The 23,208-nt window shown below is 43.8% G+C and overlaps 1 protein-coding gene across 1 annotated transcript; it reads left to right on the plus strand.

Moving 5' to 3' along the window:
- Positions 1-9,283: 9,283 nt before the first annotated feature.
- Positions 9,284-22,847, plus strand: METTL3 (methyltransferase 3, N6-adenosine-methyltransferase complex catalytic subunit). Its single transcript, XM_050796521.1, has 11 exons — positions 9,284-9,530; positions 16,739-16,956; positions 17,043-17,447; positions 19,087-19,262; positions 19,871-20,087; positions 20,315-20,502; positions 21,191-21,229; positions 21,389-21,497; positions 21,618-21,683; positions 21,852-21,964; positions 22,623-22,847. Exons 1-11 carry the CDS (start codon positions 9,431-9,433, stop codon positions 22,732-22,734), a joined length of 1,743 nt encoding a protein of 580 aa, XP_050652478.1. The 5' UTR covers positions 9,284-9,430; the 3' UTR covers positions 22,735-22,847.
- The last annotated feature ends 361 nt before the right edge of the window (positions 22,848-23,208 follow it).

The raw sequence follows: 23,208 nt of genomic DNA on the forward strand, positions 1-23,208 counted from the left end.
TCACAGTGGCTCACGCCTATAATATCAACAGTTTGGGAGGTCGAGGCAGGCACATAGCTTGAGCCCAGGAGTTTGAGACCAGCCTGAGCAACATGGCAAAACACTGCCTCTTCCAAAAATACAAAAATTAGCTGGGTGTGATGGTAGACACCTATGGTCCCAGCCAATCAGGAATCTGAGATGGGAGGATTACCTGAGTCTGAGGAGATTGATTTGTAAGATTCTAATATCATTGCCTGTTAGTGCTAAAGGGATGGAACTGATAAAATGATTTGCCCAAAGTCACTCAGTGGCAAAGCTGGATTAAGAACCCAGGTAGGGCCAGGCACGGTGGCTCATGCCTGTAATCTCAGCACTTTGGAAGGCCAACACGGGTGGGATCGCTGGAGCCCAGGAGTTCAAGACACGCCTGGAAAACAATGAGACCCTGTCTCTGCAAAAAATAATTAGCTGGCGAGGCACGGTGGCTCATGCCTGTAATCCCTGCACTTTGGGAGGCTGAGGAGGGTGGATCACCTGAGGTCAGGAGTTCGAGACCAGCCTGGCCAACATGATGAAACTCCGTCTCCACTAAAAATACAAAAAATTAGCTGGGCATGGTGGTACGCGCCTATAATCCCAGCCATTCAGGAGACTGAGGCAGGAGAATTGCTTGAACCCAGGAGGCAGAGGTTGCTGAGAGCTGAGATCATGCCACTGCACTCCAGCCTGGGCAACAAGAGACAAACTCTGTCTCAAAAAATATGTAATAATAATAATTAGCTGAGCATGGTGGCAAGCACGTGTAGCCCCAGCTACTCCACTGTAGTCTCAGCTACTCAAGAGGCTGAGGTGGTAGATGAAGGCTGCAATGAGCTATGATAGCACTGGACTCCAGCCTGGGTGACAAGAGTGAGACACTGACTCAAAAAACAAAACAAAACAAAAACAGAACTCAGGTAGGCAGAATCCCAGTCATGGCACCACTTTCACTCATCAGAGATGGCACTTGCTTTCTGCTACATCATTTAAGATTCTGGATGTGAGGCTGCCTGTAAGAAGGGAAAGAGGTGAGTAAACCTATTCCTTTTTAGGGGCGGGGGGACAGTCTTAACTCTGTCACCAAGGCTGGGGTACAGTGGCGCAATTACAGCTCACTGCAGCCTCAACTTCCCAGGCTCAGGTGATTCTCCCATCTCAGCCTCCCAGGGAGCTGGGACTATAGGTGCGCCCCACCACACCCAACTAATTTTTCATATTTTCTGTAGACACAAGGTTTCACCATGTTGGCCAGGCTGGTCTCCAACTCCTGGGCTCAAGTGATCTGCCTGCCTCAGCTTCTCAAAGTGCTGGGATTACAGTCATGAGCCACTATGCCCGGTATAAACCTACTCTTAATTTAAGATAAAGAACCAATGTTTAATTCTAGTTGCCCCCACCAGAGCAGTACAAGCCCCCTTTAAAATGTAACTGATGAATAGGAACGCATGGGAATCTTTCATTTCTGGCAAAGCTTTGTAGATCTGCTTTTCCTCTCAGCCTGTGGAAGGAGGTGGGTCACCAATCCTTCCATCCCCTTAACCTCTCCCACCCCCACTAGACACAGATAATGCCATTTAACTAATTAAACCAGACTTGCCCTCTCTTTAGGTGCCAGTTCCCATTATGGTAACAGCTGTCAGTGAAGCTTCTATTGATGGACACTTCCTTGGGCAGGCCAGCACTAAGCCTGAATCCCTACCCCGCTTTTTCACAGCTCTACTTTATTTTCCTTCCGCCTCCTTTTCATTATTTTCCCTCTCCTGCTTTTTCTCCTTTCACTGACCTCCTCTTATTTAATAGCTTTTATTTCTATTTCTTTTCTCCCTTCATCCCTAATTTATTCTTTCTCTTCTTAGAGCCTTTAATTTCTTCCTTCTTACAATTGACCCTATCTCTATGCTCAGCCCCACCATTTCCCACTCTCAGTAACTTTTTGCTGGACAATCTTTTTGGAAGTTGAATTAAGTCTAACCTGCAGGAATGAATATATAAATAAATACAGCTTGCAAAACACTTATTTTACATGAAACAGAGGATCTAGTTCAAATTGGATGAATAAAGTCATTGCTATTACAAGAAGCAAGAGACTGCTTCTTTGCTCATTCATTCAGTTGACTTTTGAGGATTTACTCTGTTTCAGAGACCAAGAGTTCTCAATTCCCAGTCAAAATAATTTTTAGGCTGGGCACAGTGGCTCACGCCTGTAATCCTAACACTTTAGGAGGCCGAGGTGGGCAGATCACCTGAGGTCGGGAGTTCAAGACCAGCCTGGCCAACATGGCGAAAACCCATCTCTACTAAAAGTACAAAATGTAGCCGGGCGGTAGTGGCCTGTAATCCCAGCTACTCCGGAGGCTGAGGTAGGAGAATTGCCTGAATCACTTGAGTTGCTTGAACCTGGGAGATGAAGGTTGCAGTGAACCAAGATCGTGCCACTGCACTACAGCCTGGGTGGCAGAGGGCAACTCTGTCTCAAAAAAAAAAAAAAAAAAAAAAAAGAGACCAAGTGTTGGTTAGGTGCAAAAGTAAATACTGTTATGCCTCGCTTAAGGACCAGGACACATTCCAAGAAATGTATCATTAGGCAATTTTGTTGTTGTGCAAACCTCATGGAATTTACTTACACAAACCAATATGGTATAGCCTACTACACACCTAGATTAGGTGTGGCTATGGTATAGCCTATTGCTCCTAGGCAACAAACCTGTGCAGCATATTACTGTGCTAAATACTGTAGGCAATTGTAGCACAATGGTATTTGTATATCTAGACATGCAAAAGGTACAGTAAAAATACAATACGAAAGATTAAAAAATGATATACCTATATAGGGCACTTTCCATGAATGGAGATTGCAGGACTGGAAGTTGCTGTGGGTGAGTTAGTGAGTGCATGGTAAGTGAATGTGAAGGTCTAGGACATTACTGTAAACTACTGTAAACTTTATAAACACTGTATGCTTAGACTACACTAAATTTATTTAAAATGAAGTAACCGTGCTACAACATTCTGGCAATTACAACGTCACTAGGTGATAGGAATTTTTCAGCTCCATTATGATCTTATGGAACGATTGTTCTGCATGTGGTCCATAGTTGACCAAAACATCATTATATGATGTTTGACTGTAAAATAAACTTCTGCCCTTAGGGAGCTCAGTCTCAGCGGGAAAATGTAAACAGATACTCTTTTTTTTTTTTTTTTTTTTTTTTTTTTTAAGAGACAGGGTCTCAGTATTGCACATGGTGGACTCCAACTCCTTGGCTTAACTGATCTTCCCATCTGAGCCTCCTGGGACTACAGGCACATACCATGGTGCCTAGCTTTAAACAAATACTTTTATTTGGGGGTGAAAGGAACTATGAGAGATAATGGACAGTGTCCTGTGGAATCCAAGAGAGGGAATTCAAACTTGTAATTCTAAAGTGGAGAAGGGAAAGGGAGCATACAATTCTCTTGAATTCACCTTTCACAATAACCACTCTCAAGTATATTAACTCAACCTATACAACTTAGGAATCAATGCAGTTGCCATTTAAGAACCTATGCAAGGCCGGGCGCTGCAGCTCACTCCTGTAATCCCAGCCCGTTGGCAGGCTGAGGCGGGTGGATCACTTGAGCTCATGAGTTCAAGACCAGCTTGGGCAACGTCGTGAGACCCCATCTCTACTGAAAACACAAAATTAGCCAGGTGTGGTGGCAGAGGCCTGTAATCCCAGCTACCCGGGAGGCTGAGGCAGGAGAATCACTTGAGCCCAGGAGGAGGAGGTTGCAGTGAACCAAGATCATGCCACTGCACTACAGCCTGGGCAACAAGAGCAAAACACCATCTCAAAAATAAATATTAGCCAAGTGTGGTGGCAGGCACCTGTAATCCCAGCTACTTGGAAGGCTGAGGCAACAGAATGACTTGAACCTGGGAGGTGGAGGTTGCAGCGAGCTGAGATCATGCCACTGCACTCCAGCCTGGAGACAGCGCAAGACTCCGACTCAAAAAAAAAAAAAAAAGAACCTGTAAAAGATCCATCGCACTCTGTTTGGCAGACACAGAGATGGACTGCTTTTGAGATGTTCCTTCAAGAAAGAACTGGCTAACAAGCTGCAAGGAGCCTGGTTAGTTGACAACCTCCAGCTGTACTGCTCTTCTCCAATCCTTGGCCCAAAACTGAGCAAGGTACAAGGGCTTAGCCATTGGAACATAGGACTCTAATGAACAATCTTTGCTCTGGAAATTCCTACTGGACTGGTAGAGACTTTATCAGGTCTGCATGATGGTCTGACAGGTCTCCCTAATCAATTCCACTCCCCCTTTCCCCCACTGTCTTTCCTTATACCAGTGTTATTCCCCAGTAAAACTTCTGTACTGCTAATTCTGTCCCAGCATCTGCTTCTCAGAGAATTCAACCTGTGTCACCCCTGAACAAGGCGCAGAATTTATTGACACATTCTCGTCTCTCAGTAACTCCTGCACCTATAACTCTGGTTATTGTCGCTGGCACTTTTTTTTTTTTTTTTGAGATGTAGTCTCGCTCTGTCACCCAGGCTGGAGTGCAGTGGCGTGATCTTGGCTCACTGCAACCTCCACCTCCTGGGTTCAAGTGATTCTCCTGCCTCAACCTCCCGAGTCGTTGGGATTAGAGGCGTGAGCCATCACACCTGGCTAATTTTTGTATTTTTAGTAGAGATGGGGTTTCACCATGTGGGTCAGGCTGGTCTCAAACTCCTGACCTCGTAATCCGCCCGCCTCAGCCTCCCAAAGTCCTGGGAATACAGGCATGAGCCACCATGCCCAGCCGTCACTGGAACTTCTTAGCCAATCAACAAACACTTGTCTTCTGATCCCCAAAACAGATTTCACTAGCCTTATTCTCAATTAGACCCAACTTTGACTTCCCTTTATATTTCCTTATCTATTCTAACATTTAATAATGGTAGGTTGACTAATCCTAGTGGATATTCTGTTTTCAGTCAGATATGCACAAGACTTGAGGGAAAAAAACGTTCATCCAAAGAATCAAGTAAAAAGTGAAGGGTTGGGCACGATGGTTTATGCCTGTAATCCCAGCACTTTGGGAGGCCAAGGCAGGTGGATCACGAGGTCAGGAGTTTGAGACTAGCCTGGCCAACATAGTGAAATCCTGTCTCTACTAAAAATACAAAAATTAGCTGGGCATGGTGGTGCATGCCTGTAGTTGCAGCTACTCAGGAGGCTGAAGCAGAAGAATTGCTTGAACCTGGGAAGCGGAGGTGAGCCGAGATCGTGCTACTGCACTCCAGCCTGGGCAACAGAGCGAGGCTCCATCTCAAAAAAAAAAAAAAAAAAGTGAAGTATACAGTTAGTACTGTTTGAGATGGGGTCTTCGTATGTTGCCTAGGATGGTCTTGAACTCCTGAGTTCAAGGGATCCTCCCACCTCAGCCTCCAAAGCAGCTGGGATTACAGGCACACACCACAGCACACAGCCTACTAGTGTCTTCTTCTTTTTTTTTTTTTTTTTGAGACAGAATCTTGCTCTGTCGCCCAGGCTGGAGTGCAATGGCACCATCTCAGCTCACCACAACCTGCCTCCCAGGTTCAAGTGATTCTCCTACCTCAACCTCCCAAGTAGCTGAAACTACAGGCACATACCACCACATCCGGCTAATTTTTGTATTTTTAGTAGAGACGGGGTTTCACTATGTTGGCCAGGCTGGCCTCGAACTCCTGACCTCGTGATCAAACTGCCTCGGCCTCCCAAAGTGCTGGGATTACAGGTGTGAGCCACCACACCTGGCCTAGTGTCTTAATACTTACATATTTGCTTATGATTCCATGGAGTGCCTGGTAGGATGGCTTGTCTATGTTCCATGTGGTGAGGACTGGGCTCATTCAGGCAGCTTTCATTTGGACTGGAGAAGCCAAGATGGCCTCACTCACTTCTGGCTACTTGGATGGCTGACTGTAATGCTGAACCCTCTCTCCTTACCATCCTTCATCCTACAGGGTCTCTCTTTTCAAATGGTCTAGCAGGGTAACTGGACTTCCATGAAGGCCCAGGGTTCCAAGAGGGCAGAAACAGAAGCTGTGGCAGCACATCTGGAGGTCCCTCAGATCTGTGTCTTGCTTCAATAGTGTTTAGATGGAACAGACCCAGGGACTCTCTCTCAAAAATTAGAAACCAAACCAAACCAAACCCCGGAAGCTGTAATGCCTCTTAAGGTCCAGACCTCTTAAGGTCTAGAACTCAGGGAATATCACTTCTGCCACATTCTTTTGGTGAAAGCTAGTCAGAAGCCTAGCTCAGATTCAAGAGGAGGGAGAATAAGCTTTACTTATTGATTGAAAGGGGGCAAAGTCACACTGCCTGAAGGCAAGTGGGTGGGAGGCATTGTTGTGGCCAACTCTGGAAGCAATCTACCACAGCAGACATGAGGAAAAGTTCAGAAGTGTAATGCATGCAGCACCCATCTGCTCAAAATTAGGCTTACACTCTGTTTTGACTAGAAGAAGTCTGTCTGCATTTTTCCTTCCTCCTCCTCCTCCTCCTCTGTGGCTGCTGGGCTGACAAGAAAGCAGTATCTTTCTTTTGAGCAGCAAACTGGTCAAGAGGAGTCTAAAAAGAATCTCTCTATAAGAATATCATGATAAGAGACCTTCCTGTACTTCAAAAAATTTGCCCAATATGCCACTGTAATAATTTACCCAGAGTTAATGTGAAAGCAAAAACTTCTGAGAGCTGCCCTTGATTTGATTGACTTTCAGGAGTACTTGTGCTACTTCTTTGCACCACTGCCCTCCAGCAGTGAAAGAGTGAGGTTTGTCTTAATAAAACAAAAACAAAAAAACAAAGTTACACATCCCAAAAGACAGTGTAAATTCCCTAAAAGTAAATTAAGTTCAGAAAATCAGATGGAAATGAGTATTTTGATCACTACTAAATCTCCATAGTATCTAACACATAGTAGTCACTCAATACTTACTGAATGGATAAAAGTCATATTACAGCCGGGCGCGGTGGCTCAAGCCTGTAATCCCAGCACTTTGGGAGGCCGAGACGGGCGGATCACGAGGTCAGCAGATCGAGACCATCCTGGCTAACACGGTGAAACCCCGTCTCTACTAAAAAGTACAAAAAACTAGCCGGGCGAGGTGGCGGGCGCCTGTAGTCCCAGCTACTCAGGAGGCTGAGGCAGGAGAATGGCGGGAACCCAGGAGGCGGAGCTTGCAGTGAGCTGAGATCTGGCCACTGCACCCCAGCCTGGGCGACAGAGCGAGACTCCGTCTCAAAAAAAAAAAAAAAAAAAAAAAAAAAAAAGTCATATTACAATCTTTCAATAGCTCCCTTCATATTCACCCCTTCCTTTTCATTACTGTTCATAACCAGCTTTTAGTTAAAGTTCTTCTCATCAGACACTTAGTTACAATGGACTACTAACGATCTTTCTCCTCTCCTAAATCTCCTTCCTCCTCACTTCAATTTATCTAGAACAGTAGATCAATTTTGAAACATTTCTATTTACAAACTTTGTTTCCTATTGTATTCTGAATAAATTGCCAAGTCTTTACTCAGGTACCATATACCTTCTGCAATCTGGCCTCAAATTTGGGAACCTAAAATTTCTCCCAATATTCCCAAATACAAATCTTTATGTTCTGGCGAACTAATCCGGATTGACAATAACACACACCGTGCTTTCCTACCTCTAGTCTAGACCTTTGCCTTTATCATATTCTAGACCTGGATTTCCCTCCTATACCTTCACCTACTGAAACCTTAGCGGTCACTTCAAGCCTGCACCTTGATGCCAGCTTCTTTCCAATGTCTTCCTGGGTCCTTAAACTTGCAGTCCTCCTCTTCTTTGAAATTACGTTTGTTGTTGTTGTTGTTGTTGTTTTTTTTTGTTTTTTAAAAAGTCTATGCTCATGCTACCTCATGCTGTAAAGATGGTTCAGTATTAATAAACTGGCTCATAGCTCCTTTACCAGATCATAAACTCTTTGAAAACAGGAGCCATGCCAGTCAAACTATTTTTTTTTGTATTTTTTGGACACAGTGTATGGCATCATGTAGACATTGGATAAGTCAGTGATTCTGGAAATGTTTCCATTCAGGGAGCTCCATTAAAAAAAAAAAAAAAAGGCCAAGCCGGTGGCTCACACCTGTAATCCCAGCACGTTGGAAAGTCAAGGCAGGCTGATGACCTAAGGTCACGAGTTCAAGACCAGCCTGGCCAACATGGTGAAATCCCATCTCTACTAAAAATACAAAGTTAACTGGGCGTGGTGGCAGGCGCCTGTAATACCTGCTACTAGGTAGGCTGAGGCAGCTAGAATCTGGGAGGCGGAGTGAGCTGAGATGACACCACTGCACACCAGCTTGGGTGATAAGAATGAAACTCTGTGTCAGGCCGGGCTCAATGGCTCACGCCTGTAATCCCAGCACTTTGGGAGGCTGAGGTAAGCAGATCACGAGGTCAGGAGTTCGAGACCAGCCTGGCCAACAAAGTGAAGCCCCTGTCTCTACTAAAATACAAAAATTAGGCCGGGCGCGGTGGCTCAAGCCTGTAATCCCAGCACTTTGGGAGGCCGAGATGGGCGGATCACAAGGTCAGGAGATCGAGACCATCCTGGCTAACACGGTGAAACCCCGTCTCTACTAAAACATAGAAAAAACTAGCCGGGCGAGGTGGTGGGCGCCTGTAGTCCCAGCTACTCGGGAGGCTGAGGCAGGAGAATGGTGGGAACCCGGGAGGCGGAGCTTGCAGTGAGCTGAGATCGCGCCACTGCACTCCAACCTGGGCGACAGAGCGAAACTCCGTCTCAAAAAAAAAAAAAAGAAAAAGAAAAATTACCTGGGTGTGGTGGCACGCAGCTGTAATTCCAGCTACTCTGGAGGCTGAGGCGGGACAATCACTTTAACCCGGGAGGCGGAGGTTGCAGTGAGCTGAGACCACGCCATTGCACTCCAGCCTGAGTGACAGAGTGAGACTCCATCTCAAAAAAAAAAAAAAAAAAAAAAAAAAAATCTGTACTATACGGTGTTGCTCTTTATGAGTGCTATTTTAACGTAGGTTACCTCTCAGGACTCCTCTCCGAATATTCAACATGGCCGCATGCGCGTCTATAAGCAACATGGCCGCTCTGCCAGTCACCAACATGGCAACCACAGCCTCACTGTGCCCGGAAGCAAGAGAGAGCAGGTAATAAAGACTATATTGGCCGCTCTGCCAACACCTAACGTGGCTCTCTTTAGAGCTTCCAAGAAAGCGCGACACCGGAAGTGACTTTTCTGTCTTGCTCATCTCTAGGGGTCATTTTCCGGTTAGCCTTCGGGGTGCCCGCGTGAGAATTGGTTATATCCTGGAGCGAGTGCTGGGAGGTGCTAGTCCGCCGCGCCTTATTCGAGAGGCGTCAGGGCTGGGAGACTAGGATGTCGGACACGTGGAGCTCTATCCAGGCCCACAAGAAGCAGCTGGACTCTCTGCGGGAGAGGCTGCAGCGGAGGCGGAAGCAGGACTCGGGGCATTTGGGTGAGGCACTGGGCTGCTGGGGCCGAGGCTCAACTGGGGAGGACGGGCGGGATCCCTAGAGAAAAAGCTCCAGAGTTACTGCCCTTTACCAAACGGCCATTTCTATAAAGCCTCGTACATTGGTACTCCATCTCCCCCTTCAGCAGCACAGACCTTCGCCCTTCTGCAAGTAGTTCGCCGTTCCTCCTCACCCTGAGCCTCGGTTCTTCTTGCTCACTTCTATCGGACGGATGCTTGAGCCCCACCCTCGTCCTCCTTGCCCATTCCTCTTTAGACTGCGAGGACGTCGCCTTTGTGAGGCTTCTCAGCCCCCTATCCCACGAAGCAGCAAGAACCCCTTTTTGTTGCTGCTATGGCGCTTTGTTCCCTCAGTTACAACGACTATTTTGTAGTGGTCATTTTTTGGCATCTGTGGGTACGGTAAGCAAGGAATGAACCTTCATATCCACAGTGTCCAATTTAGTGGCCCGTACAGAGTGGCATTCGGTGTTTTTGAATGAGTACCCCTACCGGCATTGTCTTAGCAATTTACATACCTAGCAGGAACCTGAAAACATTTGTGTTTGATTTCCAAACTTTTTCTCCTCTCCTGTTGCCCCTATGTCGCGATCATAAAACTTGAAGGAAATTTAAAAGATTGTTAAGTTCACTCTTATCCACTCCTTACCCCCAGGACAAACTCTGAATTATTTAAGGCAAACTAGTAACAAAGCTCTGCAAAAATAGTGACTCAATATCACCCTTGTGGTAGATTGTTCCAATATTTGTCAGTATCTTCAACTCCATCTCTAAATCTTGTCTAGATCATGTTAGGTTCATGTGCTCATATTCTGGCCCCTAGAAATAGAAGATACACTGGCAGGATCCTCTCACCTAATTAATTATCCTTTCTTAGCTACAGTGTTCATGGGTCTAACTAGACAAAAATAAGTAAGAAATTGCCCCTGTCCTCAAGAATTTTAAAAACCATAGGATTCAAAGGTAGATGCTTACAAAAAGGAATATGATAGGATATATGTATGAAACCAAACGAATGAATCTACAGTCTGTACAGTGAAGAGAAGTAACAAGAGCTGGTGTAGGTAGTGAAGCCATCAAAGCCATCATAGTGGAATTGGCACTTGAATTTGGCCTTTATGGCTATATAGGACCTAGATAATTAAAGAGGTAAGAGGGGAGGATAGTAGAGTAAGAAGTGCAAGTCATTTGATCAGGCAATAATTAGTAGTCAAGTCTCGGAGTAGTTCCTGAATTACCGAAGAGGCAGAGTTTTTTTTTTTTTCCTTGCTCTAGAAACTTCATTGATTTATTTATAGATACAATTTTTTGTTTTGTTTTGTTTCCCCTATTCTTTGGTTTTCTGTTTTGAAACTTTTTAAAAATGTGCATAAATGATGCCAGCGACTTTTTTTGCTTCTGTTTTTGAGATAGGGTCTCTCATCGTTGCCCAGGCTGGAGTGTAGCAGTCCTCCCAGCTCATCCTGTGAGTAGCTAGGACTACAGGGGCATGCCACCATGCCTGGCTAATTTTTAAATTTTTAATAGCGATAAGGTCTCATTATGTTGCCCAAATTTGTCTTGAACACCTGGGCTCAAGCTGTCCTCTTGCCTAAGCCTCCCAAAGTGTTTGAATTACGGGTGAGAGCCACCATATCCAGGCTATTTAATTTTCTTGTGGAATCTTTTCCCTTTCAGTAATGGCAGTTGCAAAAGGGGACCTGAGGATCAGGTAGTTGTTTGTTTCAACAGAGTGATCTGCAAAATTATTTAGTTAGTTAGAGACAGAGTCTCCCTCTGTCACCCAGGCTGGAGTGCTGTGGCATGATCATGGCTCACCGCTGCCTTGACTTCCCAGGCTCCAGCAATCCTCCCACTTCAACCTCTCAAGTAGCTGGGGCCACAGGCGTGTGCTACCACGCCCAGCTAATTTTTGTATTTTTGGTAGCCGGGGTTTCACCATGTTGCCCGGGCTGGTCTCTGAACTCCTGAGCTAAAGCAGTCCACTCGCCTTGGCCTCCCAAAGTGCTGGGATTACAGGCGTGATGAGCCACCAGGCCTGGCCTACAAAATTAACTTTTAAAAAGCCACTATATTGGTGTACTACATCATTGATTACTTTGTGTTCACGTTTCTGTCGTTTTGTAACAGACCATCCTCTGTCTGTGGTGGTGGTGGTTGTTTCTTGGTTTTAATTGTTCCTCATCATACTTATTTTTTTTCTTTTTTTTGAGACGGAGTTTTTGCTCTTGTTTCCCAGGCTGGAGTGCAATGGTGCGATCTCAGCTCACCGCAACCTCCACCTCCCAGGTTCAGGCGATTCTCCTGCCTCAGCCTCCCGAGTAGCTGGGATTACGGGAATGTGTCACCACTCCCGGCTAATTTTGTATTTTTAGTAGAGACAGGGTTTCTCCATGTTGGTCAGGCTGGTCTCGAACTCTGGACCTCAGGTGATCTGCCCGCCTCGGTTTCCCAAAGTGCTGGGATTACAGGTGTGAGCCACTGTGCCAGGCATCGTACTTCTTTATACTTTTCCATTTCTAAATTCATACTCTTTCAATGAATGATTCTAATTGTTCTTGGTCATTTTAAGCTTCATTTCATTTTTCTTTTTTGTTGTTTTTTGTTTTTTTGGGGTTTTTTTTGAGGCGGAGTTTTGCTCTTGTTGCCCAAGCTGGAGTGCAATGGCACGATTCTCCTGCCTCAGCCCCCCGAGTAGCTGGGACTACAGGTGCATGCCACCACACGTAGCTAATTTTTTTGTATTTTTAGTAGAAACGGGGTTTCACCGTGTTAGCCAGGATGCTCTTGATCTCCTGACCTCATGATCCGCCTGCCTCGGCCTCCCAAAGTGCTGGGATTACAGGCATGAGCCACTGTGCCCGGCCATTTCGTTTTTCCATGATATTAGCTACATTTTGGTATTAGCCAAACTTTTTGCTGTATCAGACCTAACTACTAGAGCCTTGATACTTTCATCCAGGTCCTTGCTAAACATGTTTAATATTTTTGACACTTAAGACTGTATTCTCCCTGCATGTAAATATCCTTTTTTATGTTTATTTTTTCTTTTTTAGATATGAGTATCTCTTGACTTGTATATCTAGCTAATAATATAGCTAAGACCCTTTTTTCTGTGTGTGTGTGTGTGTGAGACAAGAATCTCATTCTGTTACCCAGGCTGGAGTTCAGTGACATGAACACAGCTCACTGCAGTCTTGACCTCAGGGCTCAAGTGATCCTCCTGCCTCAGCCTCCTCCTGAGTGGCTAGCACCACAGGTGTGCCCTGCCATGCACGCGTAATTTTTAATTTTAATTTTTTTGTAGAAACCGGGCCTTGCCATGTTGCCCAGGCTGGTCTTGGACTCTTGGGCTCAATCTGTCCTCCCACCTTGGCCTCCCAAAGTGCTGGGATTACAGACGTAATCCTAGCCTAGTTAAGACTCTTATAAAAGTATTTCTGGGGTTGTAATTAAATGTATCTTGTCTTCTGACCCAGAGCTTGATCTGACCCATCATTTGGTACTGTGGTAATAGGTAAAGATGAAACACACAAATTAAACCAGAATGTCACTGTTCTTTCTGTGTTATTTTGATTATTTCAAAGAATGTATTTTGTTGAGCTTTAGGATTCTTAGGAAACCGTTGTGAAACATACTCTATCGTAAGTTTATTAATCATGTTGTCATGTAAGATACAACCCAAGACTTGATAAAAGTTCAGATTATTCCTTTCATGTCTCACCGGCAATAAAAATTTGCGTACCACATCTTGTTTTTTATAGCATTACTGAAATCTGATAATTATCGACTACTGAACTCAGTGTCAAAAGACAAGGATAGAAAATGAACTAAAATGTATCCATATCATTAATAGTGGAAAATACTGTGGTCAAAATATTGGGAGACCTTCATTAGATTGGCATTTTTATCATTCATTCATTCATTTATTTATTTATTTATTTATTTATTTATTGAGATGGAGTTTTGCTCTTGTTACCCAGGCTGGAGTGCAGTGGTGCTATCTCAGCTCACTGCAATGTCTGCCTCCTGGGTTCAAGCAGTTCTCTTGCCTCAGCCTCCCGAGTAGCTATGATTACAGGTGTCCACAGCCTTTGGAAGGCTAAGGCGGGTGGATCACCTGAGGTCAGGAGTTCAAGACCAGCCTGGCCAACATGGCGAAACCCTGTCTCTACTAAAAATACAAAAATTAGCTAGGTTTGGTGGCAGGTGCCTGTTGTATGTACTACAGGCACATACAACCTTGCCCAGCTAATTTTTTGTATTTTTTGGGCAAAACACCCAACAGGTTTTTTAGGTTGCTTAGGTTGGTCTTGGACTCTTGGGCTCAAGTGATCCTCCCTCCTCAGCCTCCCAAAGTGCTGGGATTATAGGCATAAGTCTCCATGCCTGGCCTCCTTCCTTTTTAAGGATAAATAATATTCCACTGTATGTATATAACACATTTTGTTCGTTCATCCATGGGTGGGCGTTTGGGTTACTTCCACCTTTTGGCTATCGTAAATAATGCTGCTATGAACCTGGGTGTATGAATATCTCTTTGAGACCCTGCTTTAATTCTTTTTGGCGTATATCGAAAAGTGGAATTGCTGGATCATATCGTAATTCTATTTTTGATTTTGAGGAAGCACCATCCCAATGGGTGTGATATCTCATGTTGGTAAAGTATATCTTTTTTTAAAAAAAATTACCTAAAAAAAATCTTTAATTGAAACAAACTAGATTTGGCCAGGTTTAGCACATAGTAAATATGTGAACTGCTCCAGTATATTTCATGAGATTGAGATGTGCATATAAATGTTGACATGTTTAAGGATTCAGCAAATTAGTAATCTGACCATATTAATTTCAGTGGTCCTCTTAATTAAAGGGTAAATCAAGTATTATTAGTTTGCTGAACCCAACACATTATTTTCGTTAGATTAGAAGCAGAGTGTCAGTGTAGTTGCAGCAGAGCAGAGGCATTGAGTAAGTGTGTTGAATAAATAAATGAATGAATACCTTATGAAGGATTTGGAACCCAGGGATTCGGAATCATTTTCTGGACAGTAACTGGTTTTAGGGATGATAAAACTTTTCCCCAAATGTCTGTATACATACAAAACTTTGCACGTGAAAAGTTTACAGAATTTCATGTGAATAACAATTGTATTAATCAGCAGTTAAGTTTTATCCATCATATTAAACAAAAGCTCCCTCTTCCCAATAACCTTAAAAGAGGTATTTTCAGCTCTAATATTCTGAATGTAATGTGGGGGGAGAAGAACCTCCCAGGAGGTGTTATTAATACAAGGATTCATAACCAAAATTATATCACCAGATATTGGAATGAGCAGTATTAAATCAGTCAAATTACCAATGAGAAAAGTCAATATCAAGTCATAGGTACTTAAATATTTATGTTAACGTGGTTCTTTTTTTCTTTTTTTTTGAGATAGAGTCTCCCTCTGTTGCCCAGGCTGGAGTGCAGTGGCACAATCTCGGCTCACTGCAGCCTCTGCCTCCTGGGTTCAAGCAATTCCCTGCCTCAGCCTCCTGAGTAGCTAGGATTACAGGCATCTGCCATCACGCCCGGCTAATTTTTTTTGTATTTTTAGTAGAGACAGGGTTTCATCATGTTGGCCAGGCTGGTCTTGAAATCCTGAACTCGTGATCCACCTGCTTCGGCCTCCCAAAGTGCTGGGATTACCGGCATGAGCTACCGTGCCCAGCCTAACATGGTTCTTTTTATAGATTTCTCACTTAAAAATTTTCTCACTTCTTAATTACTTAGAGAACATCTAAATTCGCTTACTATCTGGAGAAACTGAAAATGAAAGAAGAAATGGGTGAGAGCGGAATCCTCCCACCTCAGCCTGCTGGGACTGTAGGCACAGGCCACCATGTGTGGCTAATTAAAAAAAAATTTTTCTGTAGAGACACTAGGTTTCACCATGTTCCCCTGGCTGGTCTGGAACTCCTGGGCTCAAGTGATCCTCCCACCGTGGCCTCTCAGAGTGCTGGGATTACAGATAGAAGGCACACACCAAGCCCTGAGTCAGATTTTAATAAATTCAGTTTCCATTAGAGTGGAAATTTTTCAAATTAATGAATTATTTATTTATTTATATTTTTTGAGACAGAGTCTTGCTCTGTCGCCCCATCTGGAGTGCAGTGGCATGAACTTGGCTCACTGTAGCCTCTGCCTCCTGGGTTCAAGCAATTCTCCTGCCTCAGCCTCCTGAGTAGCTGGGATTATAGGCTTGTGCCACCACCCCCAGCTAATTTTTTTTTTTTTTTTTTTTTTTTTTTGTATTTTAGTAGAGACCGGGTTTCACCATGTTGGCCAGGCTGGTCTCGAAATCCTCACCTCAAGTGATCCGCCCACCTCAGCCTCCCAGAGTGCTGGGATTACAGGTGTGAGCCACAGTGCCTTGCCAGAGTAGAAATATTTAAGTAAACAAAATATTTCTAAATGTAAACTAATGGCCTACTTATTTTATTTAGCAATTTCAGTTCAGGTACTAGGAGTTTAATATTTCATCTATATTTTAATTAAATAACCACAGATATTAGGCTTTCTCAAAGGTAACATTTTGTCCTAATTTTAGTTTCTCAAATCTTATTAAGGTTATGATGGCCACCCAGCTTGTGAAGTAATAGATGATAACAATATAGTCAGGAAATACCATTTGGTAACCAAGGCTTCAGCAAAGTATTAAGATTTTTGTGATTGTGAGTGTTACAGGTAACATTGTTGGCCCCCAACATTGTCATTTTGTACACTTTGTTGATCAATGGCCTGAATTCATTAAAATTCACACTACATGCCTCAAAAAGAATATTGGATCCCAGCCTAGGTTGTTGAGTATATTCCTGGCCTTTATTAAAATGTAGGTTGATAGAAAGGTGGTAGGGATATTTAAATCTATCATGCTGCTAATTTACTTTCTTTGTAGCACAACAAGGATATGGAATTAGGAAAACATTACTCACCCAATAGAGAAAAGGTAGATAGAAAATCCAGTATTGACAAAACAGTTAATGCTTTAGTATGATTGAGGATAGGTAATCTAGTGCTAAAGTTGGTCAGAGAATTTCCTGCACAAAATGAAAGATCTATGTATGGGAATGCCAGAGAATTTGACTTCTCAGAAATATATAGACAACAGCGGTTGCCTTTTTTCATTTTTACTTCTCTTCATTCTTAGATCTACGGAATCCAGAGGCAGCATTGTCTCCAACCTTCCGTAGTGACAGCCCAGTGCCTACTGCACCCACCTCTGGTGGCCCTAAGCCCAGCACAGCTTCAGCAGTTCCTGAATTAGCTACAGATCCTGAGTTAGAGAAGAAGTTGCTACACCACCTCTCTGATCTGGCCTTAACATTGCCCACTGATGCTGTGTCCATCTGTCTTGCCATCTCCACGGTAATGACCTGACAGAGTTAGGATTTACAACTTATTTTCAGTTCCGGGTCAGTGTCTTATTGCCCCTACCTCCCCTTCTTCTCTAGCCAGATGCTCCTGCCACTCAAGATGGGGTAGAAAGCCTCCTGCAGAAGTTTGCAGCTCAGGAGTTGATTGAGGTAAAGCGAGGTCTCCTACAAGACGATGCACATCCTACTCTTGTGACCTATGCTGACCATTCCAAGCTCTCTGCCATGATGGGTGCTGTGGCAGAAAAGAAGGGCCCTGGGGAGGTAGCAGGGACTGTCACAGGGCAGAAGCGGCGTGCAGAACAGGACTCAACTACAGTAGCTGCCTTTGCCAGTTCATTAGCCTCTGGTCTGAGCTCTTCAGCATCAGAACCAGCAAAGGAGCCAGCCAAGAAATCAAGGAAACATGCTGCCTCAGATGTTGATCTGGAGATAGAGAGCCTTCTGAACCAACAGTCCACCAAGGAACAACAGAGCAAGAAGGTAGGGGTCATGTGAAAATACTCTCACAATATGCTCTTAATTATAGCTTTGTTTGACAGGGATTTACCCCTAGGGCAAGGAACTGTTTTTAGAATTGAGGGTTTACAGTGGTTCTCAACCGGGGATGATTCCCTACTGCCCAACTCCCAGGGGATCTGGTAATGTCTGGAGACATTTTTATTATCACACATGGGGGAGTGCTATTGGCATCTAGTGGGTAGAGGCCAGGGATGGTTGTTAAACATCCTACAGTGCATAGTAGGACAAACCCCCACAACAAACAGTTGTCTGTCCCAAAGTGTCAATAATGCCAGTGTCGACAAATTCTGATTTAGATAATCTGTCATTGAATCTGAAAGAATTGGATCAAGAGAAGAGGAATCCAAATATATAGAAATATAGGGAGATATTTCTCCCTATAGAAATATCTGGAGAGGAATACTAGACCAGTTATAGAAATTGATTAAATAATGTGAATTGGTTCTGAGTATAAGTATTGGCCTGACATGAGTTCTTATCTGTTTGGTACTTCTAGTGCGTAAGTTTGAACAAGTTAATTAACTTCTCTTGAGCCTTAGTCTTTTCATCTGTAATGTGAAGATAATACCAGCATATCCTGCCTTATAGAATTGAATAGACTCAGGCCGGGCGCGGTGGCTCAAGCCTGTAATCCCAGCACTTTGGGAGGCCGAGACGGGCGGATCACGAGGTCAGGAGATCGAGACCATCCTGGCTAACACGGTGAAACCCCGTCTCTACTAAAAATACAAAAAACTAGCCGGGCGAGGTGGCGGGCGCCTGTAGTCCAGCTACTCAGGAGGCTGAGGCAGGAGAATGGCGCAAACCCGGGAGGCGGAGCTTGCAGTGAGCTGAGATCCGGCCACTGCACTCCAGGCCACTGCACTCCAGCCCGGGCTACAGAGCAAGACTCCGTCTCAAAAAAAAAAAAAAAAAAAAAAAAAAAGAATTGAATAGACTCTGAGCTAAAAAGTAAAGTGTTTAGCACTATACTTTTTAGTTCAGCACCCAGTAAATATGTTTTTTTGTAGAAGGAATGCCTTCCTGGGGAGGGGACGTTAATATAATGCTTAGCAGTAGGAACCAGGCCTCTTCCATTTTAATTTCATCCCAAATGCATATTTGTCAGGAAGGACTGAACCCCTAACAAATCTCTTATCTGAAGGCTCCAATTTTCCAATATTAAGTTAGCTAATTTAGGGCTAGGCACAATGGCTCATTCCTGTAATCTCAACACTTTGGGAGGCCGAGGTGGGAGGATCACCTGAGGCGAGGTGTTCAAGACCAGCCTGGGCAAAATAGTGAGACCCTATCCCCACAAAAAGTAAAGTAATTAAAACATTAGCTGGCATGGTGTCTTGCACCTGTATTCCCAGCTACAATTGAAGGCTGAGCTGGGAGGATCACTTGAGCCTGGGAGTTCAGTGGGAGAAACAGTGAGTTATGATTACACCACTGCAGTCTGGCCTGGGTGACAGCAAGATCCCATCTCTTAAAAAAAAAAAAAAGTTAGCTGATTTATCTCTTGTAAGACATTAATGTCAAAAAGAATTTGCAGAGTTGGTCTAAGAGCCAGTTTGATCTACAAGACATTTTAAGTCCAAGGGTACTTCTGTCACAGGTCAGTCAGGAGATCCTAGAGCTATTAAATACTACAACAGCCAAGGAACAATCCATTGTTGAAAAATTTCGCTCTCGAGGTCGGGCCCAAGTGCAAGAATTCTGTGACTATGGAACCAAGGAGGAGTGCATGAAAGCCAGTGATGCTGATCGACCCTGTCGCAAGCTGCACTTCAGGTCTCTTGGAAGGGAATGAGGTGGGATGGGTTTGTCAGAAGCAGCCATTCCTTTTCAGCATATTCTTTCCAGTCATTGGGGTTCTGTCTGTAATCTTACTTAGTTTATGGTTTGTGTAAGTACACCAGACCCTGAAGGTATACTTTCAGAAGTGCATTGTGAGGGAAGAATACAGGCTGTACTCCCAAATAACGTTTTTTTGTTTTTTTAAAAGAAAAAGCTCCCTCCTTAGAATAACAAGGTATGTCTGTCTCTCAGCCACAGTGAAAGTTAAAGTACTCTGAAAGCAGGATAATCTTAGGAGAAAAGGAACCTGAACTCTTAGGTCAGTGTTTTATTCTGTTCTAACCAACTAAGTTCCCTGCACTGCTTGCCTTCCAGTGGTAAAACAGGAAACCCAGTCTTTACTGAGAGATGAATTACAATTGTTCTGTAGTATGAATTATGGATTTCCATGCTACCTGCCTCCCTTAAAACTCTTGGAGAAAGCTCTAGCAATAGAATTAGGGGAGGGTAATAAAATAGGAGAATTTTGAAATCATTTGGAATTTTAACTGTTGGATGTACGTCTGGAGCACAATCTTGATTCTCCCTTTTTATTTTCCCAGACGAATTATCAATAAACACACTGATGAGTCTTTAGGTGACTGCTCTTTCCTTAATACATGTTTCCACATGGATACCTGCAAGTATGTTCACTATGAAATTGATGCTTGCATGGATTCTGAGGCCCCTGGCAGCAAAGACCACACGCCAAGCCAGGAGCTTGCTCTTACACAGAGTGTCGGAGGTGATTCCAGTGCAGACCGACTCTTCCCACCTCAGGTACCTGTCTGCTCAGAAAACTCGTCTCAACTTATAGATTTTGAGTAGGGCAGCCATACACGTTAAGAAAGCAGAAAGAAATTCAGCAATCTTGTTTTGCTTATTGGGAATGGAGGGGGATAGATAAGCTTGTAAGGGAATAGGAAAAATCAAATGGAAAAGAGGGACTTGGGCCATGAATCTGAGAGTTAAAAGTAGGGAAGATGACCAAATACCACTTTATGCAGTGGATCTGTTGTGATATCCGCTACCTGGACGTCAGTATATTGGGCAAGTTTGCAGTTGTGATGGCTGACCCACCCTGGGATATTCACATGGAGCTGCCCTATGGGACCCTGACAGATGATGAGATGCGCAGGCTCAACATACCCGTACTACAGGATGATGGCTTTCTCTTCCTCTGGGTCACAGGCAGGTAATGCAATTCAGTTATGTAGGTATGGACAGATACAGTACAGAGTGAATACTGAGTGGGAGATAAAATCCTGGGTTTTCGTAGCCCTACTATTAAATGTATGACTGGTTTAGTCTTTTTTTCCGGGGGACAGTCTTACTCTGTTGCCCAGGCTGGAGTGCAGTGGTGTGATCTCAGCTCACTGCAACCTCGGCCTCCCGGGTTCAAGCAATTCTCCTGCCTCAGTCTCCTGAGTAGCTGGGATTACAGGCACGTGCCACCATGCCCAGCTAATTTTTTTTTTGTATTTTTAGTAGAAACTGGGTTTCACCGTGTTAGCCAGGATGGTGTCTATCTCCTGACCTTGTGATCCACTCACCTCGGGCTCCCAAAGTGCTGGGATTACAGGCGTGAGCCACCACACCCAGCCAGTCTTTTTTTGTAGTGAGTCCTAATGCCCATTTACAATGCAAATTATACCCTGAATATATATTTAACTTTACATTTGTTCTTTGAGAAAGGTAAGGTTGTTGAGAATACTGTTTTATCTTTTCATTCTTAGATCCACCATGCTGCTTTTGGTGTTGTGCATGTAAATGTTCACTGAATGTCTACTGAAAAGGTGTTTATGGTGTTTTTAACGCATCATATATTTTGAAGGAAAAAAAATAAGGGCATACAAATAGTTGTTCAACTCATTTCTTCCTAGGGCCATGGAGTTGGGGAGAGAATGTCTAAACCTCTGGGGGTAAGTAGTGGTTGTGTTGCTCTTTGGAGGGTAATACTGTTATAGTGAGATACATGTTTTCTTCTCCCAGAGTATTCTGTGATTCCTTGCTTCTATAAATGGTACTACCCCTAAACTGTACATTTGGCTAAAGCTCTAGTTCTTTTTTATGCCCCACAGGTATGAACGGGTAGATGAAATTATTTGGGTGAAGACAAATCAACTGCAACGCATCATTCGGACAGGCCGTACAGGTCACTGGTTGAACCATGGGAAGGAACACTGCTTGGTGAGCAGCAGTGGGGCCCAATTCAATAGGTGGAGCACAAAAGAAGAATCATTTGATTTCTTACTGAGAAAAAGTTCAAAAGGTGGTTTCATAAGGTAATCTGTTATCTGTGGTGAGCAGGTTGGTGTCAAAGGAAATCCCCAAGGCTTCAACCAGGGTCTGGATTGTGATGTGATCGTAGCTGAGGTATGTGCTTCCCAGGCGTCCAAAGCTTCCACATTTCTGTTGGTATCAGTTATTCATGTTGGGTGTATTCTCATCCCAGATTTTTCTCATTTAGATCATAAACATAATAGAAGGGGCTAGAATTGCAATCTTGTGTAACTTAAAAAGCAGCTACTTTTTATTTCCTAGGTTCGTTCCACCAGTCATAAACCCGATGAAATCTATGGCATGATTGAAAGACTGTCTCCCGGCACTCGCAAGATTGAGTTATTTGGACGACCACACAATGTGCAACCCAACTGGTAAGGTGACCAGAGAACAGGCTAGTCCTCAAGGGGCTATTACTTATGATTAAGGACATAACTTGGTAGAGCTTCACACTGTATTCCACTAGTCCATAAATGAGCTTCAGAGGATTCATAAGCCACTTAAGCTTGTATTTAAACTGTTTTATGAGATTCTACAATATTCATTAGAAACTCAACAGGTTCTAGGACCCAAAGCACTGCTCCCTAGGGTTTCTGTTCTCTTCACAACCTAAGGATCTTCCTCAGCCATTCTGTGATGTATTGAATCTGCCCCCTGGTGGTTATCAAGTTATCTATTTAATCTGTCAATAATTACATCTTTCACCCCTTTAATAGAGCTTAAAACACATGCTGCTAGCATTTTGCTTATCCAAAGAGTACTCCCTGGTAGCAGCAACTCTGTGAAGCAGGCCTGGCTGAGCCTTAGTTACTAACCCTCAGATAATACAGATCCAGTCTATTTTAACACCAGAATCTATGCCAATTCTGAACTAGTCATTCTGCCATATACTATTCTAATGTTAAGTTCTTTTTACAAGAATTGGCATATTTAATATGATGATAGGCAGTCTTCACTTGGTATGCATTTTTTAACACTATTAAACCCTCTAATTCCAGGATTTCTGGTTTGCTCCTCCTTTTCCCGTTTCAGGATCACCCTTGGAAACCAACTGGATGGGATCCACCTGCTAGACCCAGATGTGGTTGCACGGTTCAAGCAAAGGTACCCAGATGGTATCATCTCTAAACCTAAGAATTTATAGAAGTACTTCCTTACAGAGCTAAGAATCCATAGCCATGGCTCTATAAACTAAACCTGAAAAGTGATATTTGTACAATAGCTTTCTTCTTTATTTAAATAAACATTTGTATTGTAGTTGGGATTCTGAAGTCCATTCTGGCTCTGCCACTTAACAGGGTGTAATCTTGTGCAACTCATCTCTATTTCTTATATGTGAAATGGAAGTATTACCTCATTGGGTTGCTGTGAGGGTTCAAACTAAATGAGTGCATGGGAAACATTAAAATGATCATTATAGGCTAGGCACGGTAGCTCACACCTGTAATCCCAGCACTTTGGAAAGCCAAGGTAGGAGGGTAACTGTAGCCCAGGAGTTCAAGACTAGCCTGGGCAAAATAGTGAGACCCCATCTCTACCCCCACCCTCCAAAATCATTAAAAAAACAGGAATGCAGGCTGGTTGCAGAGGCTCACACCTGTAATCCCAGCACTTTGGG

Source organism: Macaca thibetana, chromosome 7 (genome assembly GCF_024542745.1).
Source record: "Macaca thibetana thibetana isolate TM-01 chromosome 7, ASM2454274v1, whole genome shotgun sequence".
Classification (NCBI taxonomy): Eukaryota; Metazoa; Chordata; class Mammalia; order Primates; family Cercopithecidae; genus Macaca; species Macaca thibetana.

Excerpts from the sequence above, each read along its gene's own strand:
- METTL3 (XM_050796521.1), top strand. The coding sequence starts at position 9,431 with ATGTCGGACACGTGGAGCTCTATCCAGGCCCACAAGAAGCAGCTGGAC. Across the intron at positions 16,957-17,042 it reads TCTGTCTTGCCATCTCCACG|CCAGATGCTCCTGCCACTCA; the intron begins GTAATGACCTGA and ends CTTCTTCTCTAG. Across the intron at positions 21,230-21,388 it reads GAATGTCTAAACCTCTGGGG|GTATGAACGGGTAGATGAAA; the intron begins GTAAGTAGTGGT and ends TATGCCCCACAG.